This window comes from Sprattus sprattus (genome assembly GCF_963457725.1).
Source record: "Sprattus sprattus genome assembly, chromosome: 1".
In the NCBI taxonomy this organism is placed as follows: Eukaryota; Metazoa; Chordata; class Actinopteri; order Clupeiformes; family Clupeidae; genus Sprattus; species Sprattus sprattus.
In genome coordinates this window covers 31708608-31732568 of record NC_137920.1, presented here as the reverse complement: position 1 = coordinate 31732568, position 23961 = coordinate 31708608, and the positions used below count along the sequence as shown (strand labels likewise).

General features: G+C 43.3%; 1 protein-coding gene across 1 annotated transcript; it reads left to right on the top strand.

The window, feature by feature from the left end:
• Nucleotides 1-12992: 12992 nt before the first annotated feature.
• LOC308369139 (cytochrome P450 4V2-like) lies at nucleotides 12993-20227 on the top strand (the record flags this gene model as incomplete). The annotated part of the gene is made up of 11 exons (XM_080843484.1): nucleotides 12993-13068; nucleotides 13235-13347; nucleotides 13626-13711; nucleotides 14759-14949; nucleotides 15685-15754; nucleotides 15991-16117; nucleotides 16208-16381; nucleotides 16719-16821; nucleotides 16961-17095; nucleotides 17609-17788; nucleotides 20064-20227. The coding sequence occupies 11 exons, from the start codon at nucleotides 12993-12995 to the stop codon at nucleotides 20225-20227; spliced, it is 1419 nt and encodes a 472-aa protein (XP_080699610.1).
• Nucleotides 20228-23961: the final 3734 nt, after the last annotated feature.

Sequence of the window (23961 nt, the reverse complement as noted above, 5' to 3'; positions counted from 1 at the left end):
AAGGGAAAGGAAAAAAATCCACTGTTGAGCTGGCATGGGCACAGTTTACTTATCTTCAGAAAATGAGCTCTAAGGTTACCAGGGCTTCGGTAGGTCCATAAATAGATAGGGTAGTGTAGATCTGGTTCATAAGAACAGAGAAAAAAGAGGGTGTGTGTGTGTGTGTGTGTGAAAGAAATTATTAAATATTATCAGGAAGTTTTAGACTAAAAGGGAATTCTTTGAACTGCTATTTTCCATTATGTTCTGTGTTCTGTTTCTGTGTTCTGATTTGGTTTGGAGCAGTATTTTTCCAAGGGACAAAAACTCAGCAAAGATTGTGAAACCTAATTACCTCAACAGAAAGTTCACACACACACACACACACACATACACACACACACACACACACACACACACACACACACACACAGATGTACAGACACACACACACACACACACACACACACACACACACACACACACACACACACACACACACACACACACACACACACACACACACACACACACAGAGACAGAAGCACATACACACAATAATTCACTTCCCACTGACTCTTTAGGACACCTTGTTAATGTGCACACACACATACACACCCACACACAAACACAGGGCAGACTACTGTCAGAGTTAATGAGACCTGTTTGTAAGTGAATGAGACACCATAGACTCCATTACCCACAATTCCCTTATCACATTTCAATTCTTATCAACAGTCAGTGACCTCGCAATTGGTCACATCAAAGTCATAAAAAGGGTGACGCATTTTCCCTTTAAAACAGTGATTACCTCCCAAATCTGTCTCTCTGTACGGTGGTCTCACACACGTGAAGATCCTTCAATTAAGAGATACCCTCTCTGCAGAACAAAGGACAACGCACGACAGTCGTATTGAACTTTTGGCCGAAGTTAAGAAAATACTTTGACGCGTCTAGTTGCAACCAAGTTATAGCCTACCGGTAGTATATTACTGCAGCCCAGCAGTGCTCTGAGTAGGATAAGGCGACCGGCTTCCCTTATTCGTTTCTCCAAGTCGACAGAACTTTACATCCTTCTAAAACATCGGACCTCCAGCAAGGCCTCCGCGAGTTCAGCCGACGGGCTGCAAAGAAAGGACAGACGGACATCCATTGAACCTACGTGACGCGTTGTTCCAAGGATTCCGCGAAAACACCGTTGAATGCTTAGCAAGAGCGTTCTTCACGTAAGGCTGACATCTGGGCAGAGATTAGTCTTATATGTGTGTTAATATATGTGTGAAAGTATTGTTGTTTTATTTCATTCATGATTTAAATGCTTACTTTGTAATTCACAGTGCATGGTTTGTAACCGTGCTATATCTTGCGTTCGTTTTTACTTTTGCTAACTTGTTAGAAACGTGCATACACCTTTTCTCTCTGTCTCCCTAACTCCCTCAATCACCACGTCCACATCGCTAGTTCAGTGCTGCTGAAATATATTGTATTGAGTTGAAGGCCGACTCTATCCTTGAGATAAGAATCCTTTGTCTGTTGTAACCTACTCATTTAAAGTTGTGCCCATCCTCCAATTTATAGTGGCATACCTGCGCACGCACGCACGCACACACACACACACACACACACGGATGGGCAGGCTCTCATGCCCCCTCCTCTGAAATCCCAACTCCACTTTGTGCCTTGTTTCAGTGTTATACTCAGTTGTTTATATGATTAGTATTAGCCATTAATTACTATCTGTTACCTTTAATAAATTGTTTATTTAAACTTAAACAATTGTCTTGTCTGTTGTTGTTCCAATATTCCACTGAAAGCCATTTTCCGCCAACCAAGAATTCCAAATGCCTTCACTTCTCTGGTTGTTCCATGAAGTGTTATAGACTTTGTAGTGATATTGTAGTATGATAGTATTGTGATACCATACTTAGACTGTAGCATAGTGGTACAACTAGAGCTTTCCATTATTTTAGTAATTTAATTATAAAATATTAAATACTAAATTTAATGATTATTAAATTTTATGAGACTGATTTAATTAAACTAATGTAACAACCACGGTTTTACCTACATAATATGGTGCCCCCTGTGAGGCTTGGTATTGTTGGCTTCAGTGATATTGTTACAATAACAAATAAGAATCCAACCCCCTGAGTAACTCCAGGACCTTACCAGGTCCATTGAAACTTCTAAGGCATAGATCAAATGTGGTTTTGAATAATTTTAGGTGTTGTGTACTAACTGTTTAATACATACTAATTATCTAACAGTCCCTGTTCCAGCCACACTGTAAGTATAATTAGTGGGAGTCCATACTTGTGATACCAGCAACCCATTGGACACACAAGTACCATCTGTTACCATAGCAACCTGTACAATCAGTGGTAATAGTTGTAACAAGAGAGTAACTAGCATTTTAGAACTGTAAAAACAACACGGTAGTTACCTAGCCGTGAGTGTAAGTCACAGGTTCGAGTCCCTCACCTGTGCATCTCCTTGTTTTGTTATTAAGCATAACATTGTTGTAGTTTGCGTTGTGACTACTTGCATTAGCTTGCATTAAAAGGGTTAAATTAAGCATCAGTGATCACGTCACTAGCTTGCCAGGCGTAGTTCCGTGCCCCAGACTAGGCAGACAGGATGAGCCCGAAAACCCCACACACGCCAGGAGCTGAGAACCTCCCTCCTGTGGAGTCAGCCCAACTTTTTAAATTTGTGGCAGACCTCCTTAAGACCTCCCCTGATGAAAGGGAGGCACTTGAACAGATGAACCTAGATGAGTGTCAGTCCAAGATAGGCGACTTAATCAGGCATGTTCATAATCCCTACCGTAAAGTCCCCACCCATCAAGGAGTGGTAGGTAGATTGTTCCTGTTTCATCACCAGAGCACCCGCCTGGAGATAGAGATTCTCCGCAAGGAGAACATGAAACTGTATTCTAGTTGTGACAAACTAGACACACGCAACGATGAACTGCATGAGGAGCTCCAACTCACTATGGAGACCCTTGTAAATTGCGTTAACATGCTCGACACTGAACGGTCCAGAGTAGCCGTTTATGACCAGGCCCCACAGGAAAGCCGCAAAACAAGCGCCAGGGCCCAAGCAATGCTTAAAGCATCCCTCAGAGAGACAGAGGCAGAAGTAGAGCCAGTAACTAGGAGAGGAGTAGAGTCAGAAGCAGATACCTCAGATTGCCTGCACACCTCACTCTTCCTAGACAAACCTGAGCGCCATGCTGTAGCCCCCTCTCACAACCCAGGTGGAGCCAGGTCATGCCCACCAGCACCTGAAAGGCTCATAAAGCCTCAGGCTGCTAAGAAGAGGAGAAAGAGGAAAAGGCACGCCGTAGCTAAACCTACTTACCGTGAACCCTCTTCCTCGTCCTCGTCCTTTTCCTCTGATAGCTATGATGAGAGCAGCTCTCCCCTAAGGAACTCTTCATCTGGTAGCTCAGAGAGTGACCGCCCCAGGTCAAGGAAAACACGGAGAGGTAGTTCCCCCGCTGAGACATTGGCCACCACTAGCGCCATCCAAATCAGGCAGAGAAGGACAGAACCCCCACGTGAATATCATGCGCGTTTAAGACACGCGTTCTTCCAAGGCAGTAGCGCCCCAGGCCTGGAAGAGCATAGGGCCTTCAGGTCCCTATTCATACACAACCTCCACCCTTGTGTGCGCACGCATGTTGCACTGATGTGCCAACAGGGTAAACCCAAAATGCGGCAGATTAGGAAAAAAGCACAAAGGATATGGGAAACAGTTGTGTGCCCGGTTGAACAGCCGGATGAGGAGCCTAGAGTGCTCAACGTACAATCCACAGCTGGTGATCCGTTAGATTCGGAAGGCTGTGAAGTGCCGTTGGAGTGGCCAACCCAGAGAGGTGCTACCCAAAACCGCTTTCCACAAAACCACCACCAGGGTGGGTGGAAGAGCTGGCAAGGCAATAGTAATCAGAGGTTCAATTTTCAACCTAGGAATTACTTGAACAAACGAAATGGTCAACGCCGGAGACAGCGTGACCCTCACAATTTGAACGGAGATCACTTCCCTCAAAGGCCCCATGATCGGTTCAACCATGAAACTCAGCATGGTAATAGTGATATGGAAACAGAGTCAGGACAATCTGAATCAGGGAGTCATATGTGGTCAGACACTGATTCTCTTAAAGAGGTCCTGATAGTTTAAATAGTGATCCCTCGTCCCCCGCCAAGGGTTTACCTTGTGAGAAGGGGGGATAAACCCAAAGAAGGCGTAAACACCCACCGAGGACCTGAGCCCCTCTGGTGGTTAGACCTAACACACATAGGGCGTCTTTCTCACAGTTTTTGGGTGTTGGCTCCTCTCAATGACTGCCATCACGAGCAGCTCATCCCTCCAGACCCTGTTTATCTAGCAGGAGGCCAACAGGTTAAGTGTGACAGGATCAGTTGCCACTAGGAGCAGCTTAGCCGTCCTGAGATCCATGTCCCTACCATGGCTGATATTCAACATTCATATGTTGAATCCAATGTGGATGTAATAGACCCACAGAGGTCCCTTTTACGTCAACCACATGAGACACTGCGAAACATAAAGGTCTGCAGTGCCGGCCCACCAGAAAGATATGGTTATCTATGCTCTCGCTGTCCATCCAGAAGTTCAGTTTCATCAGAAGATGACATAGACTCCTCACCATGTGAGCCATATCCTAGGTCGAAAATGAAATCCAGCGACAGCTGAAAAAGGCTGATGCCCTTACTGGATATTCACAGGAAAGCTCTGCTAGCTTTGTTACCCTTTGAGCCGTCTCCACGCCAAAGGGGGGTGGATAGACACTAACTCTCTAACTCCACTCACTAACCTTGCATGCCACGCTAACCCCATAGGCATTGCATACACGCTACACAAACAAATACAACAGCACACGTAAAACTTAACCCCACAGTAAATATTCTCAAGAGTTTTCAGCGCAGCGGTGTTCAGACCTCCCTCACACCAAAGCTGCCACTAAATTTCTCAAGGAATAGGCTTGTTAACCCTCAATGCTAACACCCCTTCCTTCCTTTCCATGAATATTCTGTCTGTTTTAAGTTTGGAGTGTTTGAATGTTGTTTGAATGTTTGTTGCTAGAACTAAAGTATAGAAATGCCATCTGCCCAGATGTTCAAAAGCCTTTATGATGCCCAGATGTCAAAAGCCTTTTTACGAACTATTTGTGTCAGCAGGAATAAGAGACATTGATGGACTATGGATTTATGGACTACACAGCTTTCTGTTGCTCTCATGGACTACGAAGCAATCCCAGCCCTGAGACCAAAAGGGGGGATGTAAGTGAATGAGACACCATAGACTCCATTACCCACAATTCCCTTATCACATTTCAATTCTTATCAACAGTCAGTGACCTCGCAATTGGTCACATCAAAGTCATAAAAAGGGTGACGCATTTTCCCTTTAAAACAGTGATTACCTCCCAAATCTGTCTCTCTGTACGGTGGTCTCACACACGTGAAGATCCTTCAATTAAGAGATACCCTCTCTGCAGAACAAAGGACAACGCACGACAGTCGTATTGAACTTTTGGCCGAAGTTAAGAAAATACTTTGACGCGTCTAGTTGCAACCAAGTTATAGCCTACCGGTAGTATATTACTGCAGCCCAGCAGTGCTCTGAGTAGGATAAGGCGACCGGCTTCCCTTATTCGTTTCTCCAAGTCGACAGAACTTTACATCCTTCTAAAACATCGGACCTCCAGCAAGGCCTCCGCGAGTTCAGCCGACGGGCTGCAAAGAAAGGACAGACGGACATCCATTGAACCTACGTGACGCGTTGTTCCAAGGATTCCGCGAAAACACCGTTGAATGCTTAGCAAGAGCGTTCTTCACGTAAGGCTGACATCTGGGCAGAGATTAGTCTTATATGTGTGTTAATATATGTGTGAAAGTATTGTTGTTTTATTTCATTCATGATTTAAATGCTTACTTTGTAATTCACAGTGCATGGTTTGTAACCGTGCTATATCTTGCGTTCGTTTTTACTTTTGCTAACTTGTTAGAAACGTGCATACACCTTTTCTCTCTGTCTCCCTAACTCCCTCAATCACCACGTCCACATCGCTAGTTCAGTGCTGCTGAAATATATTGTATTGAGTTGAAGGCCGACTCTATCCTTGAGATAAGAATCCTTTGTCTGTTGTAACCTACTCATTTAAAGTTGTGCCCATCCTCCAATTTATAGTGGCATACCTGCGCACGCACGCACGCACACACACACACACACACACACGGATGGGCAGGCTCTCATGCCCCCTCCTCTGAAATCCCAACTCCACTTTGTGCCTTGTTTCAGTGTTATACTCAGTTGTTTATATGATTAGTATTAGCCATTAATTACTATCTGTTACCTTTAATAAATTGTTTATTTAAACTTAAACAATTGTCTTGTCTGTTGTTGTTCCAATATTCCACTGAAAGCCATTTTCCGCCAACCAAGAATTCCAAATGCCTTCACTTCTCTGGTTGTTCCATGAAGTGTTATAGACTTTGTAGTGATATTGTAGTATGATAGTATTGTGATACCATACTTAGACTGTAGCATAGTGGTACAACTAGAGCTTTCCATTATTTTAGTAATTTAATTATAAAATATTAAATACTAAATTTAATGATTATTAAATTTTATGAGACTGATTTAATTAAACTAATGTAACAACCACGGTTTTACCTACATGTTGGAAAGAGAGAGTGAAGACTCCCTTTTGTGTCCCAGCGTCTCCGTGTGCTCCCCGGCTGTGGAGGCCGACCCCGCCAGTCGGCCGACCTCCCCCTCCTCTGCCAGCCCCAGCTGTGCCACGGGCCTCTCCACCGAGCACAGCTCCATTTACTCCTGGAGATATGACGTAAGGTGGAGAAATAGTCCTGGGCCGCATACAATCATTTCATGCGTGTTAGACTTAATGTACAGAATAAGAAACAGTGTTTGAGTTAAAGTTGTGATGGAAAGTAACACACACACACACACACACACACACACACACACACACACACACACACACACACACACACACACACACACACACACACACACACACACACACACACGCATACACACACACACACACACGCATACAAACATCATATACACAAACCCTACTGCAGGTTAGAAAAATAACAAAAACAACATTATACACTTACAGTAAATCTGCAACAACCCACAAGGAATTTGTAACAAACCAAACATGCAAACATTTACAGCCCAGCCTGATGACCCAGCCTGATGACAGTGACTTCGGGCTGCGCGTGTGTGTGTGTGTGTGTGTGTGTGTGTGTGTGTGTGTGTGTGTGGTGTGTGTGTGTGGCCTCGTCTCTTGCGTGGCTGCCTGCAGGAGTTTGACCGAGTGAACACATTGCGCGTGCGTCAGCTCTTCTACGCTGTGGACGAGCTGCTGTACGAGGGGAAGGTGAGCAGTCGCTCCGAGGGCCTGCAGGAGGCGCACCTCAGGTATCCACAATGCACAGCAGCCCCTCAGCACAACATTAAAACCTTTTCAGTTCAGCTCTCTTTCACTTGTGCTGCTAGTCCTAGATGATGTATTAAGTGTAATTTGGTTATTTTATACTCTGTTTGTTAACATACAATATATTACTTATGTAATGTATTACTTACTGTATTAGTTAATGTGGAGGGCACACACACACACACACACACACACACACACACACACACACACACACACACACACACACACACACACACACACACACACACACACACACACACACACACACACCACACATACAACCACCTCCCCAAACACCAGTGTTTTTCTGACCTTGTTCGCTTAGTCTGTTCATCGATTTTTGCTTTGTTTGTGTTGGGTTGTGTTTGCACTTTGTAGGGACTGCGTTGTGAACTCTGTTGAACTCACAGGAATGCCGTAGTGTGAAGTTCACGTTAGGGGACTCGGAAGGACACTTCGTGCTTTTCAACCTCTTTGAGCTCTATCGCATAAAACCATGAAACTCCATTATCTGATCTGACATGTGGTCTGTCTTGCTATGTTATCGTCGTTGTCACCTGATTTCTGAGAATGAAATAATAAATAATTGTCCTAATCTGATCTGTCTTGGAGCTTGATCAAGACCCACGAGATCACTGTCATTCAGATTGTTTTAGGGGTGATCATGTTTTGAGTCAGTAATAGCCTGGACAGATTCCTCCAATTACAGGGATGCAGTTTATTATCCAACTTATTTCTCCTGCGTCACAGAACTCAGACCCCATGTCTGTGTTCCATGAAACTCTTCCATACCTCCTCCTGGCTGGGGCGCCCACTTATTTTAAGCACAAGTTTTGGCAAAACTTCACTGACTGTCTTATCGGCTTCGTGCTTAGAAAATGACACTGAATTGATTGGCTCATCTTAATGTGATTAAGAGGGGAATGAGAGGAATTGAGAGGGGATATGTGACTCCTGACTCTCATGTAAACTGGCCAAACCATCACTGTGACCACTGTCTACCTGCTTTAAAGGCAGAGAGTATACAATTCTAATCCGATACAATGTTTGTCAAATTCTGTGAAATGCTCCTCTTGCTGTCTGTTCAATGAGCACTCTCAAACAACATATGGTGTTTGTACACATTTCTGGCTCTGTGTTCCCTAGTTCAACAGTGTCAACACTTCATTCAGGAGCACTGAAAGGAGGGGTGTTCACAGTGGGAGCTGGTATATCAGTTAAGACATGGCCAGAGTCATACTGTATCACCACAAACACTCCATACTATCTTCCATTTAGCAACCATAGTGAAAACGTGTGAGAGATATTGGTGATGGTAGGGGCAGGAACTTTAAATTCTATGCAACAGTCCATTCTTATATGGCGGCAATAACAATATCAGTGTACGTGGTTTCATGAGCCTTTCAATGAGCCTTTCAATGTTAATAAAACCACATCCAGTAGCAAATATGAATGGATTGGAGTGTTTTCATATATTACATTAGAGGAATTTCTCAAGACTTTGTCCCCTGTCCATTGTCTTGCAGTCGGACATACCAATGAAGAGTAGTTTCTGACCCGCGGATTTTGCCTGCAGCATGAAGCCAGCTGCACCCGTGACGCTCCCAGCTTAGTCTGCAGTTCACTTTTGCCAGCAGGGGGCCAAGCAAGCCTTCCAGAACAGGTGAGGAGGTTTGAAAGAACTGATTAGCCATATAGTTAGAGGAGGCTCCAGTCAACATAGCTGAAGTCTAGACTTCAATCAGGGAAAAACGGTAAGTGGAAGGCATCACTACACAAGGAGACCAGGACTAGACTCAATGCTGTTGGATGTATTACCTAACCTGATATGAAGCCACCACATCTGCCATTGCAACAGGGCTTTAAAAGTCTTACAAACTCACATTACTAGTGTGTTGTTCTCTAAGTGCGTTAAGTTAGTCTTTCAAAGCCGCTGCTGTGTGTGAATGTCGCTGCCTCTCTGACCCATGCCAGGGTTTCCTGGTGACTGGTCCCGGATGGGCGTCACAGGCTTCAGTTTGGGCATCACCTCTTCCATGACCCGCAGCTTCTCTGGGTGTGCCACGCCTCCCAGACGAAGAAGGCCATACATGTCTTCCTCAGCAGAGGTAGAAGGTGGCAATGAAGCTCTCATCATGGGTAAATACATACACACTTGTCAAGTTCTCATAGCAAGACCCTGAATGTTTTTACAGTTTTTTTTATTTTCTGTCTTTTCAGCCAGTGAAAGACAAACAGAAAGACTATTGCTTAATCGACGTATACATCATAGTAGACATAGTTTATTGGGTTGAAACGTGGTGCAGTGGTAAATGTTCCTGTAGATTTTGTCTAAGTGAACACCAAGAGAAGAGAAGCCAGATAGTATATATTAGATCAGTATATTAGAACAGAAACACTCCCCCCGGCCTCTGACCTGTGTAAGCATATAAACATCTGCAACCCTCTTCCCTCTTCAACATACGCACTGAACCACTCCACTCGAGCGCCGTTCAAGATGAACTAACACCCCTGTTAAAAAGGACCCCTTTCATGACCCTCTCTTCACCTGCCATCAATAATTTGGTGTGTGTATGGCAAGGCAGCACGGTACTGACATAACAACATGACAGCCATGGAATATATTCAGGCACTAAACCCATGTATGGTGGAGGACCAGTGTGAAATAGAGACCAACTATATAAACTAAGACATCAGAACACAGGGGGATTGATCCTACATGTTATCCCATCCCTTCTATCCATCAGGAAACATATGAGCGAGACAGGGCTTATTCCAAAAGGGATGATCGATTCTCAAGCCTAGTAAGAGAATAACTCGGCGGGAGAGGGAAGATGGGGGAGCCAGGTGTATTATGATGCGGAGTGGAGAATGGACACTACGGCAGGGAATGAAACGAGGGGTGGGCTTCATTTAGTTTTTGTGGCTTTGAAAAGCAATTAGGTTTTCCTCTGTGTCATATAACATGGCTGACCCCAGGTGTGACTCCCTTCGCAGGTGTGCAGTGTCAGCGCGAAGCGCTCGGCAGACTTTCAGGAAACGGGCGGAGGAAGTTCCAGGTGGTGATGCCGTAGCACCGACAGCTGTTTGTGTGGTTGTATGTGTGGTGTGTGTGTGTGTGTGTGTGTGTGTGTGTGTGTGTGTGTGTGTGTGTGTGTGTGGATCCTGTTTTACCACAGAACACAGACAGCCCTGACAAAACATGGGGGAAACAGTCATGCAATGAACACCAATGCAAGTAGTGGTGTGAGTGTTGACATGTTTGTATTTACTGTGAAGTCGCTGATGTAAGTGAATGGGTGGCTTTCACTGTAACTCTGACCCTGTTTACACTTGACTTCAAAATGAGCCCTAGGCGATCAGGTCACGAGTGGACAGAACTAAATACAAGTGGAAACGATCACCAACACAAATGGGATCCAATCCCTCAAAAACCACAGACATCATTTGACCACATATCTTTTGTAGTGTAAACGTTAACGTGTCCTGATGCATCCGTTACAAGGACGTAACAGATTGTCGTGGCGTAGGCAGTAACAAAGTCTGAACTCAAGTGGTCAGGTGGACACCTTGGAGACTTTGATTGTCTCAGGCGATGTGTCTCGGCCCAATAGTCATTTTAAAACCAGGTGTAAACAGGGTCAGAGAGATGTCTAAAATGTACAATCTAAAATTAAACCAAAAACACAAACTCATAATTATTAAGATTATTAAGAACAGAACAGAAGCAGAAATGCAGAAGCAGAAATGTATGCTGGTCATTTGTTTATCATCTTCCAGCATGCCCCTGTATGTGTGCTGTTTCTCATGACTGACAAGGGGGTGGAGCTGCAGGTGTATTGCTGTATAGGCAGGCATTGCTTGGTATAGAGAGCATGTTCCTGTATGTGCAGGTGCATTTATGTATAGCATTGCTTGGTATAGAGAGCATGTTCCTGTATGTGCAGGTGTATTTCTGTATAGGCAGGCATTGATTGTTATAGAGAGCATGTTCCTGTATGTGCAGGTGTATTTCTGTATAGGCAGGCATTGATTGTTATAGAGAGCATGCTCCACCTTCTGTTTACATTCTCCCCAATGGGGCACATCCTCAGGCCTGTTTACCAGTTGCCATATAGAGTAAACAAGCAACTGTGTACACAAACATAGTTTTATACGCTAAAATCATAGTGCCAAAACATGTTTGTCATATAAAAGCAATGTTGAAGGTTTACTTTATTATTATTAATTAATATATTGCTTTTGGGTATGTAAGCACCATTGTTGAAAAAATGCCAAATATGCATGTGTTCATCAATCATACCACATTGAACATGTAAAGTACTGATGCAATACATCGATTCTATTTTGATACATAATAAACTAAATATTCATATTAAGTCTATTATATAAATGTATTGTTATGGTATTTTGCATTATTTCGAAAAATACAAAGTAATGGTTAGCAATGTCTGGTGATGACATTGTGAATCAGGCTCTGTACGTAATTGGAACAACAAAGAAAAATATAAAACTGAAAGCTTATCCCTGAATGCATAGAACTTCAATAAAGAGGTCAGTTGCTTAGTTTTTCATAATTTTGCTGTGTAATGGACAATTGTTCCCAACCCTTCCTAAAGTATGAAGATTGACCATTTCCATTAACAGTTTTTGACCTTCTGAAAAGAGGACCATTTATTCTTAATTCATCCCTGAAATCCTGAGCACGGCGAGTAACACAGATCTGTGTCCAGCAGGTCTGTGGTGTGCTGCACACACAACACGCTTGTGATAGAGATGGAAAGGGTCATCCAGGAAAGCAGATACAGCCTGGAGATGGGTTATGGTCTCAAGCTGCTGGATTTCCGCCCCATTGGGGCCAGTTCCGCGCCAGCACCTTGTTTTGCTCTGTGCCTCAAACCGATCCAGAGTTCATTAGCCTCAGATTTCTGCTTTATCATCCAGCCGGGAGCCTGGCAAATGAGAGGGAGATGGAGAACGGGTAAAGGGTGCAGAGCCTGTGAGCGTCCAGCCCCGACCAAAAACAAACAATTCTTCATCCAGACTTTTCAAAAAGCCATACAGGGAATGCTACAGATGGCCCCGGCAGAATGATTTGTATTGTTGTTATTGTTGATAGAAGCCCTCATCCCACATGCATATTTATTTTTATTTTGTTATTGTTGATAGAAACCCTCATCCCATATATATTTCCCCCCCAGCTTGTTAATGACCCAATTCTGCACCCTGCCGCTCACCTACAGATAACCTACATTTGCAGCTCGTAAAGTAAATGACCCAGAAAATGCGCAGCATGCTGACTCCCTAACAGAGTGAGTGAGTTAAGACCAAAGTTCACACAAAAGCAGCTCTCGGATTATTTCAGGACGTTAGAGGCTGATCAGTCCGTCAGCGCAAAATGGCCATGTTGTTAGGGATATTTACTCTCAGCATTTTAACTCTGACTGTCTGTCTGGTTCTTCTGGTGTGGGCCACATATCAGCCACTTAAGAGATATGTGCATCAATGGAACGAAATGAAGCCGATTCCAGGCATGGCTGGAGCTTACCCTATCATTGGCAATGCTCTGCAGTTAAAAACCAATGCAGCAGGTAAGGTGCTGGGGGATTCTCCCAGAATTGTTCCAATGGCTCTGACAGGCAAAAAAGATTTACTGTAATATCCGAAACAAGTTTTTGCAGCAATAATAATGCTAAAAACATTCTATTGATTGAAGGACACTGAGGCAGAGTGCTAAAGTTAGTTTTTTTAATATAGATTTCATGATCCAGATTGTTGAGATTACCAATGAATTCCGAGACCTACCACTGGCTAAAGTATGGATTGGACCCGTGCCTCTTCTTATCCTCTATCATGCTGAGACCATCGAGGTAAGTGCTTTTGGAGCATTTTGAAGTGATACGACCATTAACTGCTTATTAGGGGTCCTTGCAGGACTTCTGCATGCATGTTTGTGACTTAAGTTCCTTTCTAAAGACTTAAGGAGTCTTAACAATTTTACACATGTATTGGCATGGGTTGTGTTAGAACATGTAAGGGGTGGGGGGGGGGGGGGCAATATTTTCTGCAGAAGAAAATAATAGCCGGAGCATCCAAAATGCCATCCAAAATAGCTCGAACGTAATGCCCCATCTTTATTTTCTCCAAGGGGGCCCTCAGCTCCTCCAGACACCTTGATAAGTCATTCATGTACACGTTTCTGGAGCCCTGGCTTGGGACCGGCCTGCTCACCAGGTAGAGACTCATGTCTTGAGTGCCAGCATGACAAACTAATCTTTTAAGCCATGTAAACATACCTCCTTAAGCCATCTAAATATACCTCCTTAAGCCATCTAAACATACCTCCTTAAGCCATCTAAACATACCTCCTTAAGCCATCTAAACAACATACCTCCTTAAGCCATCTAAACATACCTCCTTAAGCCATCTAAACATACCTCCTTAAGCCATCTAAATATACCTCCTTAAGCCATCTAAACATACCTCCTTAAGCCATCTAAACATACCTCCTTAAGCCATCTAAACATACCTCCTTAAGCCATCTAAATATACCTCATTAAGCCATCTAAACATACCTCCTTAAGCCATCTAAACATACCTCCTTAAGCCATCTAAACATACCTCCTTAAGCCATCTAAATATACCTCCTTAAGCCATCTAAACATACCTCCTTAAGCCATCTAAACATACCTCCTTAAGCCATCTAAACATACCTCCTTAAGCCATCTAAATATACCTCCTTAAGCCATCTAAATATACCTCCTTAAGCCATCTAAATATACCTCCTTAAGCCATCTAAACATACCTCCTTAAGCCATCTAAACATACCTCCTTAAGCCATCTAAACATACCTCCTTAAGCCATCTAAACATACCTCATTAAGCCATCTAAACATACCTCCTTAAGCCATCTAAACATACCTCCTTAAGCCATCTAAACATACCTCCTTAAGCCATCTAAATATACCTCCTTAAGCCATCTAAACATATCTCCTTAAGCATGGAGCAGATATGTGTTTTTATCTATATAGCAAAGTAATGGCACTTGTAGCACACATACAAGTGTTTATTATACAGCTTTAAGTAGCTGCTAAAGAAATGAACTATTGGCCCACCCAGCTCTTGGCTCGACCGTCTCCATTCCTCTCTGTTTTTAGCAGATGAGAGTGGTCTCTTGTGCCATTGTTGCGTAAATACTCACTAATTTCATGACCCCACACACAAACACACACACACACACACACACCTCCCCACGGTATTTCTCTCCCTTTTTCCACCGCAGCACGGGTGACAAGTGGCGCAGTCGGCGCAAGATGCTGACCCCGACATTCCACTTCTCCATCCTGTCCGACTTCCTGGAGGTGATGAACGAGCAGGCAGAGCTGCTCGTGGGCAAACTACAGAAGCAGGCAGGAGGCGCTGCCTTCAACTGCTTCAGCCTCATTACCCTCTGTGCTCTGGATATCATATGTGGTGGGTGTGTGTGTGCATTTGTGTGTGTATGGGTGTGGGTGGGGGTGGGGGGATGGGGGGTCAGGAGAGCCTCAGCCTTCACTAGGGGTTTACTGGGAAAGAAGTTCAGCTCCTGGACTTGTACGCTAGCACAGGCCGGATGGGCAGTAATGAGACAGACAGGGCGGCCCACTGAGATACGTCCCTGTATGCCTAAAGGCCAGTACACAGCTAGCCTTTATGTTTACATGTTTTGACCATTTCATTTAGCGAGCAAAGGCCCTGTTAATATTTATCCAGTGATTGGCTCAGCGCCACTGCCACACTACCCTGGATGACCTCCTGAGAGATCTGGGCAGTAATAAGGAGTGATAACTGCCACATGCAAGCACTTATAGTCAGCAACTTAATCGAACCAATATAACAGCTGCCCAACCATAGATCCTGCGCAGCAAGATACAACAACAATGCACAACTAGCCGGAGACACGCACCGCATGTTGTACCTGGGATCCGTAAAGGCCCTCCTTCACAGTACAACATGATGTATGTTATCCGTTAATTAAAATAAATGTTACAGTGGGTTTTCAACAGGGGTACGCCAAACACACACTCCTGAGGGCTACCCTGTACCTGCTTCTGCTGAAGTGAATTTATATTCTTGAACATGGCATAAGTATATTCTCATGTTCAATGGAGGTAATCATATTCAATGATCCAATTTACACCTAAGGAACCTGAACCTTTTTTTCCTCAGAGACGGCGATGGGAAAACAGATCTATGCACAGAGTAACTCAGACTCTGAGTATGTTCGCAGTGTTTACAAGTAGGTGATTTGGATAGGAATATTTTAGAATGTTCATATTTGTGATGTAAGGCTAAGATCAAAGTGTCAAAGCTGTAATACCTGCTGTTGCATCTGATTGATCTTATCACAGCAACTGCAATGATTGGTCACTATGGAGATACCATAATCGAGTCTCGAATCGATTAGAATAGAATTTTAGTCAGACTAAAAAAAACGTACGTTTTTTTCTGTTGCCTTATATATGACCTGTACAGGATGAGTGACATCATTTCCCGAAGACAGAGAACTCCATGGTTCTGGCCAAACTGGATCTACAATTTACTGGGAGAGGGAAAAGAACATCACCGCAGGCTCCAGATCCTCCACACCTTCACTGAAAATGTGATTCATCCATCAACAGAAGTAAAAGAAAAAGTAACTGCTGTCAGATGGTATTTATCTGTGGTGTCTAATTGTGTTGTTGAACTCCAGGTGATTAAAGAGAGAGCTGAACAGATGACGAGGGCAGAGTCAGACAGTGAGTCTGACCAGGGCAACAGGAAGAGAAGAGCTTTATTAGACATGCTGCTGAAGACCAAGGATGATGAGGGCAACAACTTAAACCATAAAGACATCCAGGAGGAGGTGGACACATTTATGTTTGAGGTAAAAGCCATTACACAGAAGGCGTCACCCAGAGCTCTCTCTAGAAACTGAGTGCTGTATAATTGGTCTTCCACACATCGATCCAGCCGAAGGAAATTCATACATGGCACACTGCAACTTCACATTTTACCAGGGATACGTAGCGAGTGTGCACTACAGGACAGTAAAAGTAGACTTTTTATCTGCGTTCATTCTCCCAGAGACAGACATAGATAGACATCCAGACAGATGTGTGTGGGCACACATGCTCTTATGTGTTTTATCAGCCGTAGGCAGCACCAGTAGGACTCAGTACTGGTGCAGAGCAAAGACACTGTGGCCTTTTGTTCCACCCCAGGGTCACGACACGACCGCAGCCTCCATGAACTGGGCTCTGCACCTGATCGGCTCCCATCCAGAGGTCCAGAAGAGAGTGCATCAGGAACTTGATGAAGTCTTCGGTACGATGGCCATCCAGCTCACTCCATGTTGAGGAAGTTGTTCTTACTGTGTGATTTGAATGATAAGTGTTTTAGTCGTTCAGTGCTGCCATGATCTTCACTGTGTGTTATTCACCCTCCACCCCAATCTGCTGCCCAGGAGTGTCAGACCGCCACGTGGACGCCGAGGACCTGAAGAAGCTGCGCTACCTGGATTGTGTCATCAAGGAGACGCTGCGCCTCTTCCCGTCTGTGCCCCTGTTTGCGCGGAGCATCTGCGAGGACTGTCACATCAGTAGGCGGCAGCAGACTGTCACTGCACCATTCAGGGCTTTCCTCTCTCACTCTTCTTGGCTCTTCTCTCTCTCTTCCTCTCTCTCTTCCTCCTTCCCATTCTCCAAATGCCCAAAAAAGAGGGAGGAGAACACGTGCCAAGATCACAAAGATCCAGCGCCGTTTGAAGTCCCTTCCATTATTTGCATCTCAGTGAAACAGCAAATGTTAGGCCTTCTATTTTTATCTGCCAATGTCAGATTATGAGTGTCTGCACACATTTCCCCACTGAGTTACAGACACATGGAAAGTGCAGACACATGGAAATACCTCACTTTTGTTGAAAAGGGGTTGGAAGCATGTGGAACAGCTATTGATGTTGCAAATCCACCTTGTTGCAACATGTTAGCTGCAAATAGCTGGCTTTTTCTGGCATTCAATTCGTTTGGTGTGTTGTTTTCCACTGTTGCAGAAGATGAGAAGGATTCCAATAACATATGTGTAATCATTTGGCTTGTGAATCTTCTCACTGCAGATGGATTCAAAGTCCCAAAAGGGGTGAACGCTCTTATTATTCCCTACACCTTGCATCGGGACCCACGGTACTTTCCGGAACCAGAAAAGTTCCGGCCTGAAAGGTTCCTGCCAGAAAACAGGGCCGGTAGACACCCGTTTGCTTTCCTCCCCTTTTCTGCTGGCCCAAGAAACTGCATCGGTGAGTTAAAAAACTTAACTTAACTTCTACTTCTTTTTACAGTTCTTATTCATTATAGTATTTTTCAACACAAAACACTAATTTAAAGATCATTGAGGAGGAGTATTGGATATCTAAACTGATTCAGACCTGACTTTTATCATGCTGTCCCCCACACATAAAATACAGAAAGGAAACCTCCACCTCTAGCTGAAGTGAACTCACACTTTGACTCAAGGAATGACTTTATGAAATGACCCAATTTGTAGGTTTCAAAGAACTTCACAAAAAGCGAGAGAGGAAGCTTGAAGTTAAATGGCAGGCCTTACCTTCAGAGTCTTATCAGAGGGGGGTCATATCACATTACTGCCACCACTTGTTATGATAAAGCAGCCCCCCCATCCCCTCCCCTCCCCTCCCCCTCTCCATTAGTTTTCCCAATTCTTCACTGCCGTCTGCTCTGCCCTCGGAATCAATCATCCATTTAGCTTTTTGGGCTGAGAGACTGGAGTGATGAGAAAAAATGTTCTCCCGCATTCGTCTCCGGAGAACGTTGGCCTGTCTCCCCGCCTACTGAATGAGACAGATTGTCTCCCTCTCCATGGTGCTGGCAGGTAGAGCTGGCACACCATACACACACACGAACACATACAGGCACGCACGCACGCATGCACGCACGTACGCACGCATGCACGCACGTACGCACGCACGCACGCACGCACGCACACACACACTTATTATTTTGCAAATATATACACACACAAATTCTTATACACACACACCAAATATATATACAAAACACATTTGCACGCGCAAATATATGGCCTCCTATGCCAAACACTTGCTGACATTTTTGTTGACTGTTTTATTTATTTATGTGTGTGTGCTGTATGTGCTGTCCCGTGCTGCCAGTCAGGCACGTGCACAGATAGACCCCTAGTGGTGCTCAAGCACCTGCACTTTTGCCCTGTATGAGAAAAGTGCCCCTTTCGGCTGGAAGTACATTTTTTCTTCATTCATCAATATTTCAGAATCACAATTACTCTCTCTTTTCATCAATTTTCCCAGAATGTGTTTTGATATCTGACGGGGCCTTTCTTTGATTTTTTGTGAAAATTTCGCTCCGACATGCTCTGTGGCGCTCACCAGCCCCCGCCGTGCCCCTCCCTTCTCCTAGTGCTCATGAAAAAAAAAACGTGATTTCATATCCTTGTCACGCTGTTTACTAACGTTTGTCATTTTTAATGAAGGGAGAGAGGGAGAGAGAAACAGGAAGGCAGACAGACAGACAGACAGACAGACAGACAGACAGACAGATAGGGAGGCAGAGAATTTAAAGGCAGTTGTACTGTTCTACAAATAAGAAGCTCACTAGTTTTGTCTAATTTAAAATCGTAATTAATGAAATGAAAGGTAGGTCTTTAGTTGAGCTACATGACAGTCTGGTGAGGTATATTGTGGTATATTATTAGCGTGATGTTGCTTATGCTTCAATTATGTCAGAAAACAGTCAAACAAATGTGTGTGTACTGTGTTGTCAGCTCTATAGAGATTATGTAAGCCATTTTTGATCATTATGCACAACATTGATTTATCTCATTGACAACATTTGCAGCATAATGCCAAGAAAAGAGAGACTCAAAAAGCAGAAGGACAGGGAACTGCAGCAAGCAGCTCAGGGTAGCAGCTTTCTTATATCTTGGATCAGGCCATCAACTAGTAAAACAAATGAGGGAGAAAATATCCTACTGTGTTTTTTACATATTTATTTTGTATTATTATTATTATTTTTAATTTTATAAATAATTTCCGCAATGGGTGCCCTTTTTGGGGGTTTGAGCACCTGCCCCCCAAAGTGTCTGTGCACGTGCCTGCCGCCAGTAGTGGTAATTTTGCACCAAACTTGATAGCAAACTACTACATACATGGCTACAGGAGTTGGCTGGGCTTGACGTGCCGGGGCAGCTTGTACACAACCTAAAACCTTTCTGGGCTCATGTGGTGTGAGCCTGTAATCCGTTACCGGGAAGACTTCAGGTTTTGGGGAGAGGACTAACAAACCAACTCCACCTTCCCCCTTCCGGGGGTTTTACACAGGGCTAGCAACCCTGCCATGTAAAAAATAGCTTGCTAAAGAAATCTTAACCAAATCTTAGTGTGTGCGTGAGCAAATATGCCTGTAGATATCAGTACATGGTTGTGAGTTTGTATCTGTGGTTATGTCATTACGTCATGTGGGTGGCTGTTCATGTGATGTCGACATCTGAATTCACTCTGAATTCACTTGTGGTTGCAGGCCAACGATTCGCCATGATGGAGGAGAAAGTGATTCTTGCGTGGGTATTGCGTCACTTCAAGGTGCAGGCCTGTCAGGATCGTGAACAGCTGCGGCCCATGCTAGATTTGGTCCTTCGACCGGAGAGCGGCATCTGGATCAAACTGCAAAGAAGAACCTTCTAGAATATGGTGATCAGACGTCCAGATTTGACCGGGACGTCCCGATTTGACTGGGACCGTCCCGATTTTGAGTTGCGTGTCCCGGGTCCCGACAAAAACCTGTCGGGATGCTAAAATGTCCCGGTTTACACCAACCACTATGAAATTGTCCCGGTTGTCAGAGATTACATAGCCGATGTGGTCTTATTATAGCCTGATCATTAACTAAACCCATGTAGCAATACTAATAAAGCATCCAGCGTATGATTTGAACAATGTGTGTGTCAGTCAATCGTAGCGGTCTGCGTCTGCATAACCTGTGCAACCAGCGTAACAATGTATTTGTTTCTGCCTAGTAATGTCTCTTCAACGACAGCCAGGATTATAGCCATGGAGTTTAGCTCAAAGTAAATGATGCAAGGAGTGAAATTTTAATACAGGTAGGCCAGTTACTGACAGAATGTTGCTGTAGTTGTTATCTGTAGTTGTTAACGATTGTTGGCTGCTCAAATTTAGGTTAACTTGAGGTAAATGAAAGGGAATATTGTAGTGGGCTATGTTAACACTTAGCTAGCTAGCTAGCTAGCTATTTTGTCGTTTTTCGACGCGCACACAAACGTAATTTTTCGACGCGCACACAGTGAATTAGGAAAAAAATATGCAACCTCCGTTTACCTTCTAGCGTAATTTTTCGACGCGCACACAGTACACCATACACTGTAGCTGTCAAGTTAGCAACAACACAGGGGGACTGAATTACGAAAATAAATATGCAACGTCCATTTACACTTTAAAAAAAAAATGACGAACAACAAGACGCAGTGAATGGGACTGAATTACGTCACTTGTTGTCGCTTGCACTGTACATCAAAACGTTTTTATGTACATATAATAATAGTAATTAAACATTACTGTTGAAACGAACGAAATATAGGTCGGCTGGGTGCTGGCCACTGGCCAGGTACCTTACGCGGTATTAATCGCCTACATTATTTGAAGCGGCTGTAAAAGTATCTGAAATAATCGATCATCTAGATGAAGTGTAATTACTAGTTCGGCTTTACTAAATGTTTGCTGTAATCCGTAGATGTATGCTATTGCAACCCTATTTACAACCCTACTTTGCAAACTGGAAGAACTATAAACATGGTGCTGATTTGTATCAAGCTGCATGGCGCCGTACATTGTAGTTTATTTTTAAAAACTTTATATTTCCTAGAAATTTAAATTGTGAATACTAAATTAAGAGTACACTGAGAGATTTAAAATGGTGGGGAATACATCTGTGTGATCAGATTTTAGATATTCAATTGTTAAAAAGGGTGAAAATTAAATTTGAACATATTTGACAGTGCCCCCACTTGTGGACTATACCCATATGGGAATAGTCACTTAGGTGAAGTCAAGAGCTCTCTATAATAGTTGGTCCCATCATATCTGTAGCTTGTTCTGTTGCTGAATGACAAGCCTTCCAACATGCACTAAGGTCAAGGTACCTTTGGATCTCAGTGTCATCAATTTTGCAACCACAGTTGATTTTCTGGGAATTGATGGCACCAGCACAGTCTTTGTGCAGCCAACCCCTACACCACTGGCACTGAACCCACTCGATGCAGTCTGCTTCAGGATGGAAGACTCTAACCAAATGAATTATATGTCATTTGGACAGGGTACTTGTTGTAGTTTAACAAGGATAAAAGAGGCTCAAGGGTAAAATCTATGATCATTTTTTTTGTTACTTTGGCTGTAATCACACACCAATAGGGGAATCATTTAACCCTTCCCTAAGTGACACTTTCATACAGATGAGTTAATCCATGTTCATCTAAACATAAAATAAATCCCACAGTGTGTTTGTGCGTGTCTGTATGTGTGTTTAGGTTATCTTTGCGTGTGTGATTAGGTTATGTATATGTATGTGTGTGGTTCTGCAAAGGAACAGAATACAAAGATACTTAGCAATCATACCTATATGCATCTCCCAATATAAAGCTAGCCACCCCACAATAATAATAATAATAGCATTACACGTTTGTCATATAACTAAAATGACACTACTACCTACATTATTCACTTACTCTATTACACTGTTAAACAGCACAGGTTACGATAAACATGTCACTAATTCGCTAACGAAGATTATATACACATTTATAACATAACCGCGACACCGTCATTAATTAAATATGCACCCACGATCATACAACGCATTTAAACCATCTGTATAACAAACACAGACTGATAGCAGAATAGACTAAACATAACAAAAGGAACATTATTGATACTTACAAGTATCTGAATGCACACAATTTAAACGCAAATCTTTAAACTGTAAACTTACGCCTTAGCAACATTTAAACTGTAAAACTGTAACTGTAAACATTTAAACTTAGCAACAATAGGCTACTCATATTCTGGTGTTCACTCATCCGCAGGACAAAGACTACAATCCGGCATCGATAGCATTACCTGGCTCGTTGTACTACAACAGTGTCGCAAAGTTTGCGCATGCGGACTCACATCAGGCAGGTCCTCACATTTGGCAGCGACACCAGCTTCACACTGCTATCGTAACATATGGGCTAACTTTAGCTGGAGACATTGGCAATTCGGAACTATAGACCTGTTACTAGCACCCTCATGCGACTATGAAGAAAGCACGCACTCTGTCTAGTCAATAGGGTAGGCTACTGGTGAGGAATTGACATGTCGAATTTTTATGCTATATTATTATAACAGTCATGGCCTGCTAGTGTCTGTGATAGGTACCTAGAAGTTTGAACTAGAGAGCTTTATAGAGATGGAGCTAATGTTTATAAAGACGCGCTTCGGTCCACGCCACTGTCTTCCATAAGAGCAGATTTGCAAGGATAAGAAAGCAGTTCCTCGCCAGCAATCTAGCAGCTCTTCACCAGCTGTTATGGCTCGGGACACTTGCGAAGAGCTTGCGAAAAAAAGGAGAGAATTGTACGTAATTGAAGAACAAATACCTCATAAAAGGACTAATATTGACCTGCAACGAACGCCCCAGTACCGCGAAAAGGATGATAAGAAAGAGGAGGAAGATGAAGAATGTGACAATGAAATCAAGGTAGAAACAGAACATAATTTTCCACAGAGGCCACCCCATCAGGCTGAACGTCTCACAGAAAGACAAATTAGTTGGCCTACTGAGTTGACACAGCGTTTCCCTATAGTTACAGATGTCAGGCTGAATGGTGAAAATTATGGTTTACCAAGTGTGTCATAAAACTGGAGGATATCAAGACCAAACTGCAAGATTAAGATTGGGGCAAAAGCTAATGCATGACTCCTTCAGTCAAAGTCATTATATTATAAAGTGTATAATATAGAGTGTAAACTTTATTATATAGTGTATAGTATCTAGTGTTTTATTTATTATATAGTGTATATTATAATTGTTGAACTTATTTGGCTTCCTCAGCTTTACCCAATCCAAATCATTAAACATAGTCTACATCTCATTTAAGTGCAACAATACGGTACAATAATACTATATTAAGACATTCTTAAGAATTATGAAGCAAAGCAGAGAAAAATACACTATGGTTAGAGGCCATCTTAAGATAGCAAACAAGGCAACGCCTCACCATACTCACAACCAGCAAAGCAAGCCTTGTGAGTGAGGTTGGACTGACTCCTGCAAATGCAGCTTTGTGAGTGAGGTAGGCTCCTCACTGATAAGAAACTGACAGAAGTGTTAAGGTTTTTTTTTTTTATCCTTGGGACGAACATAC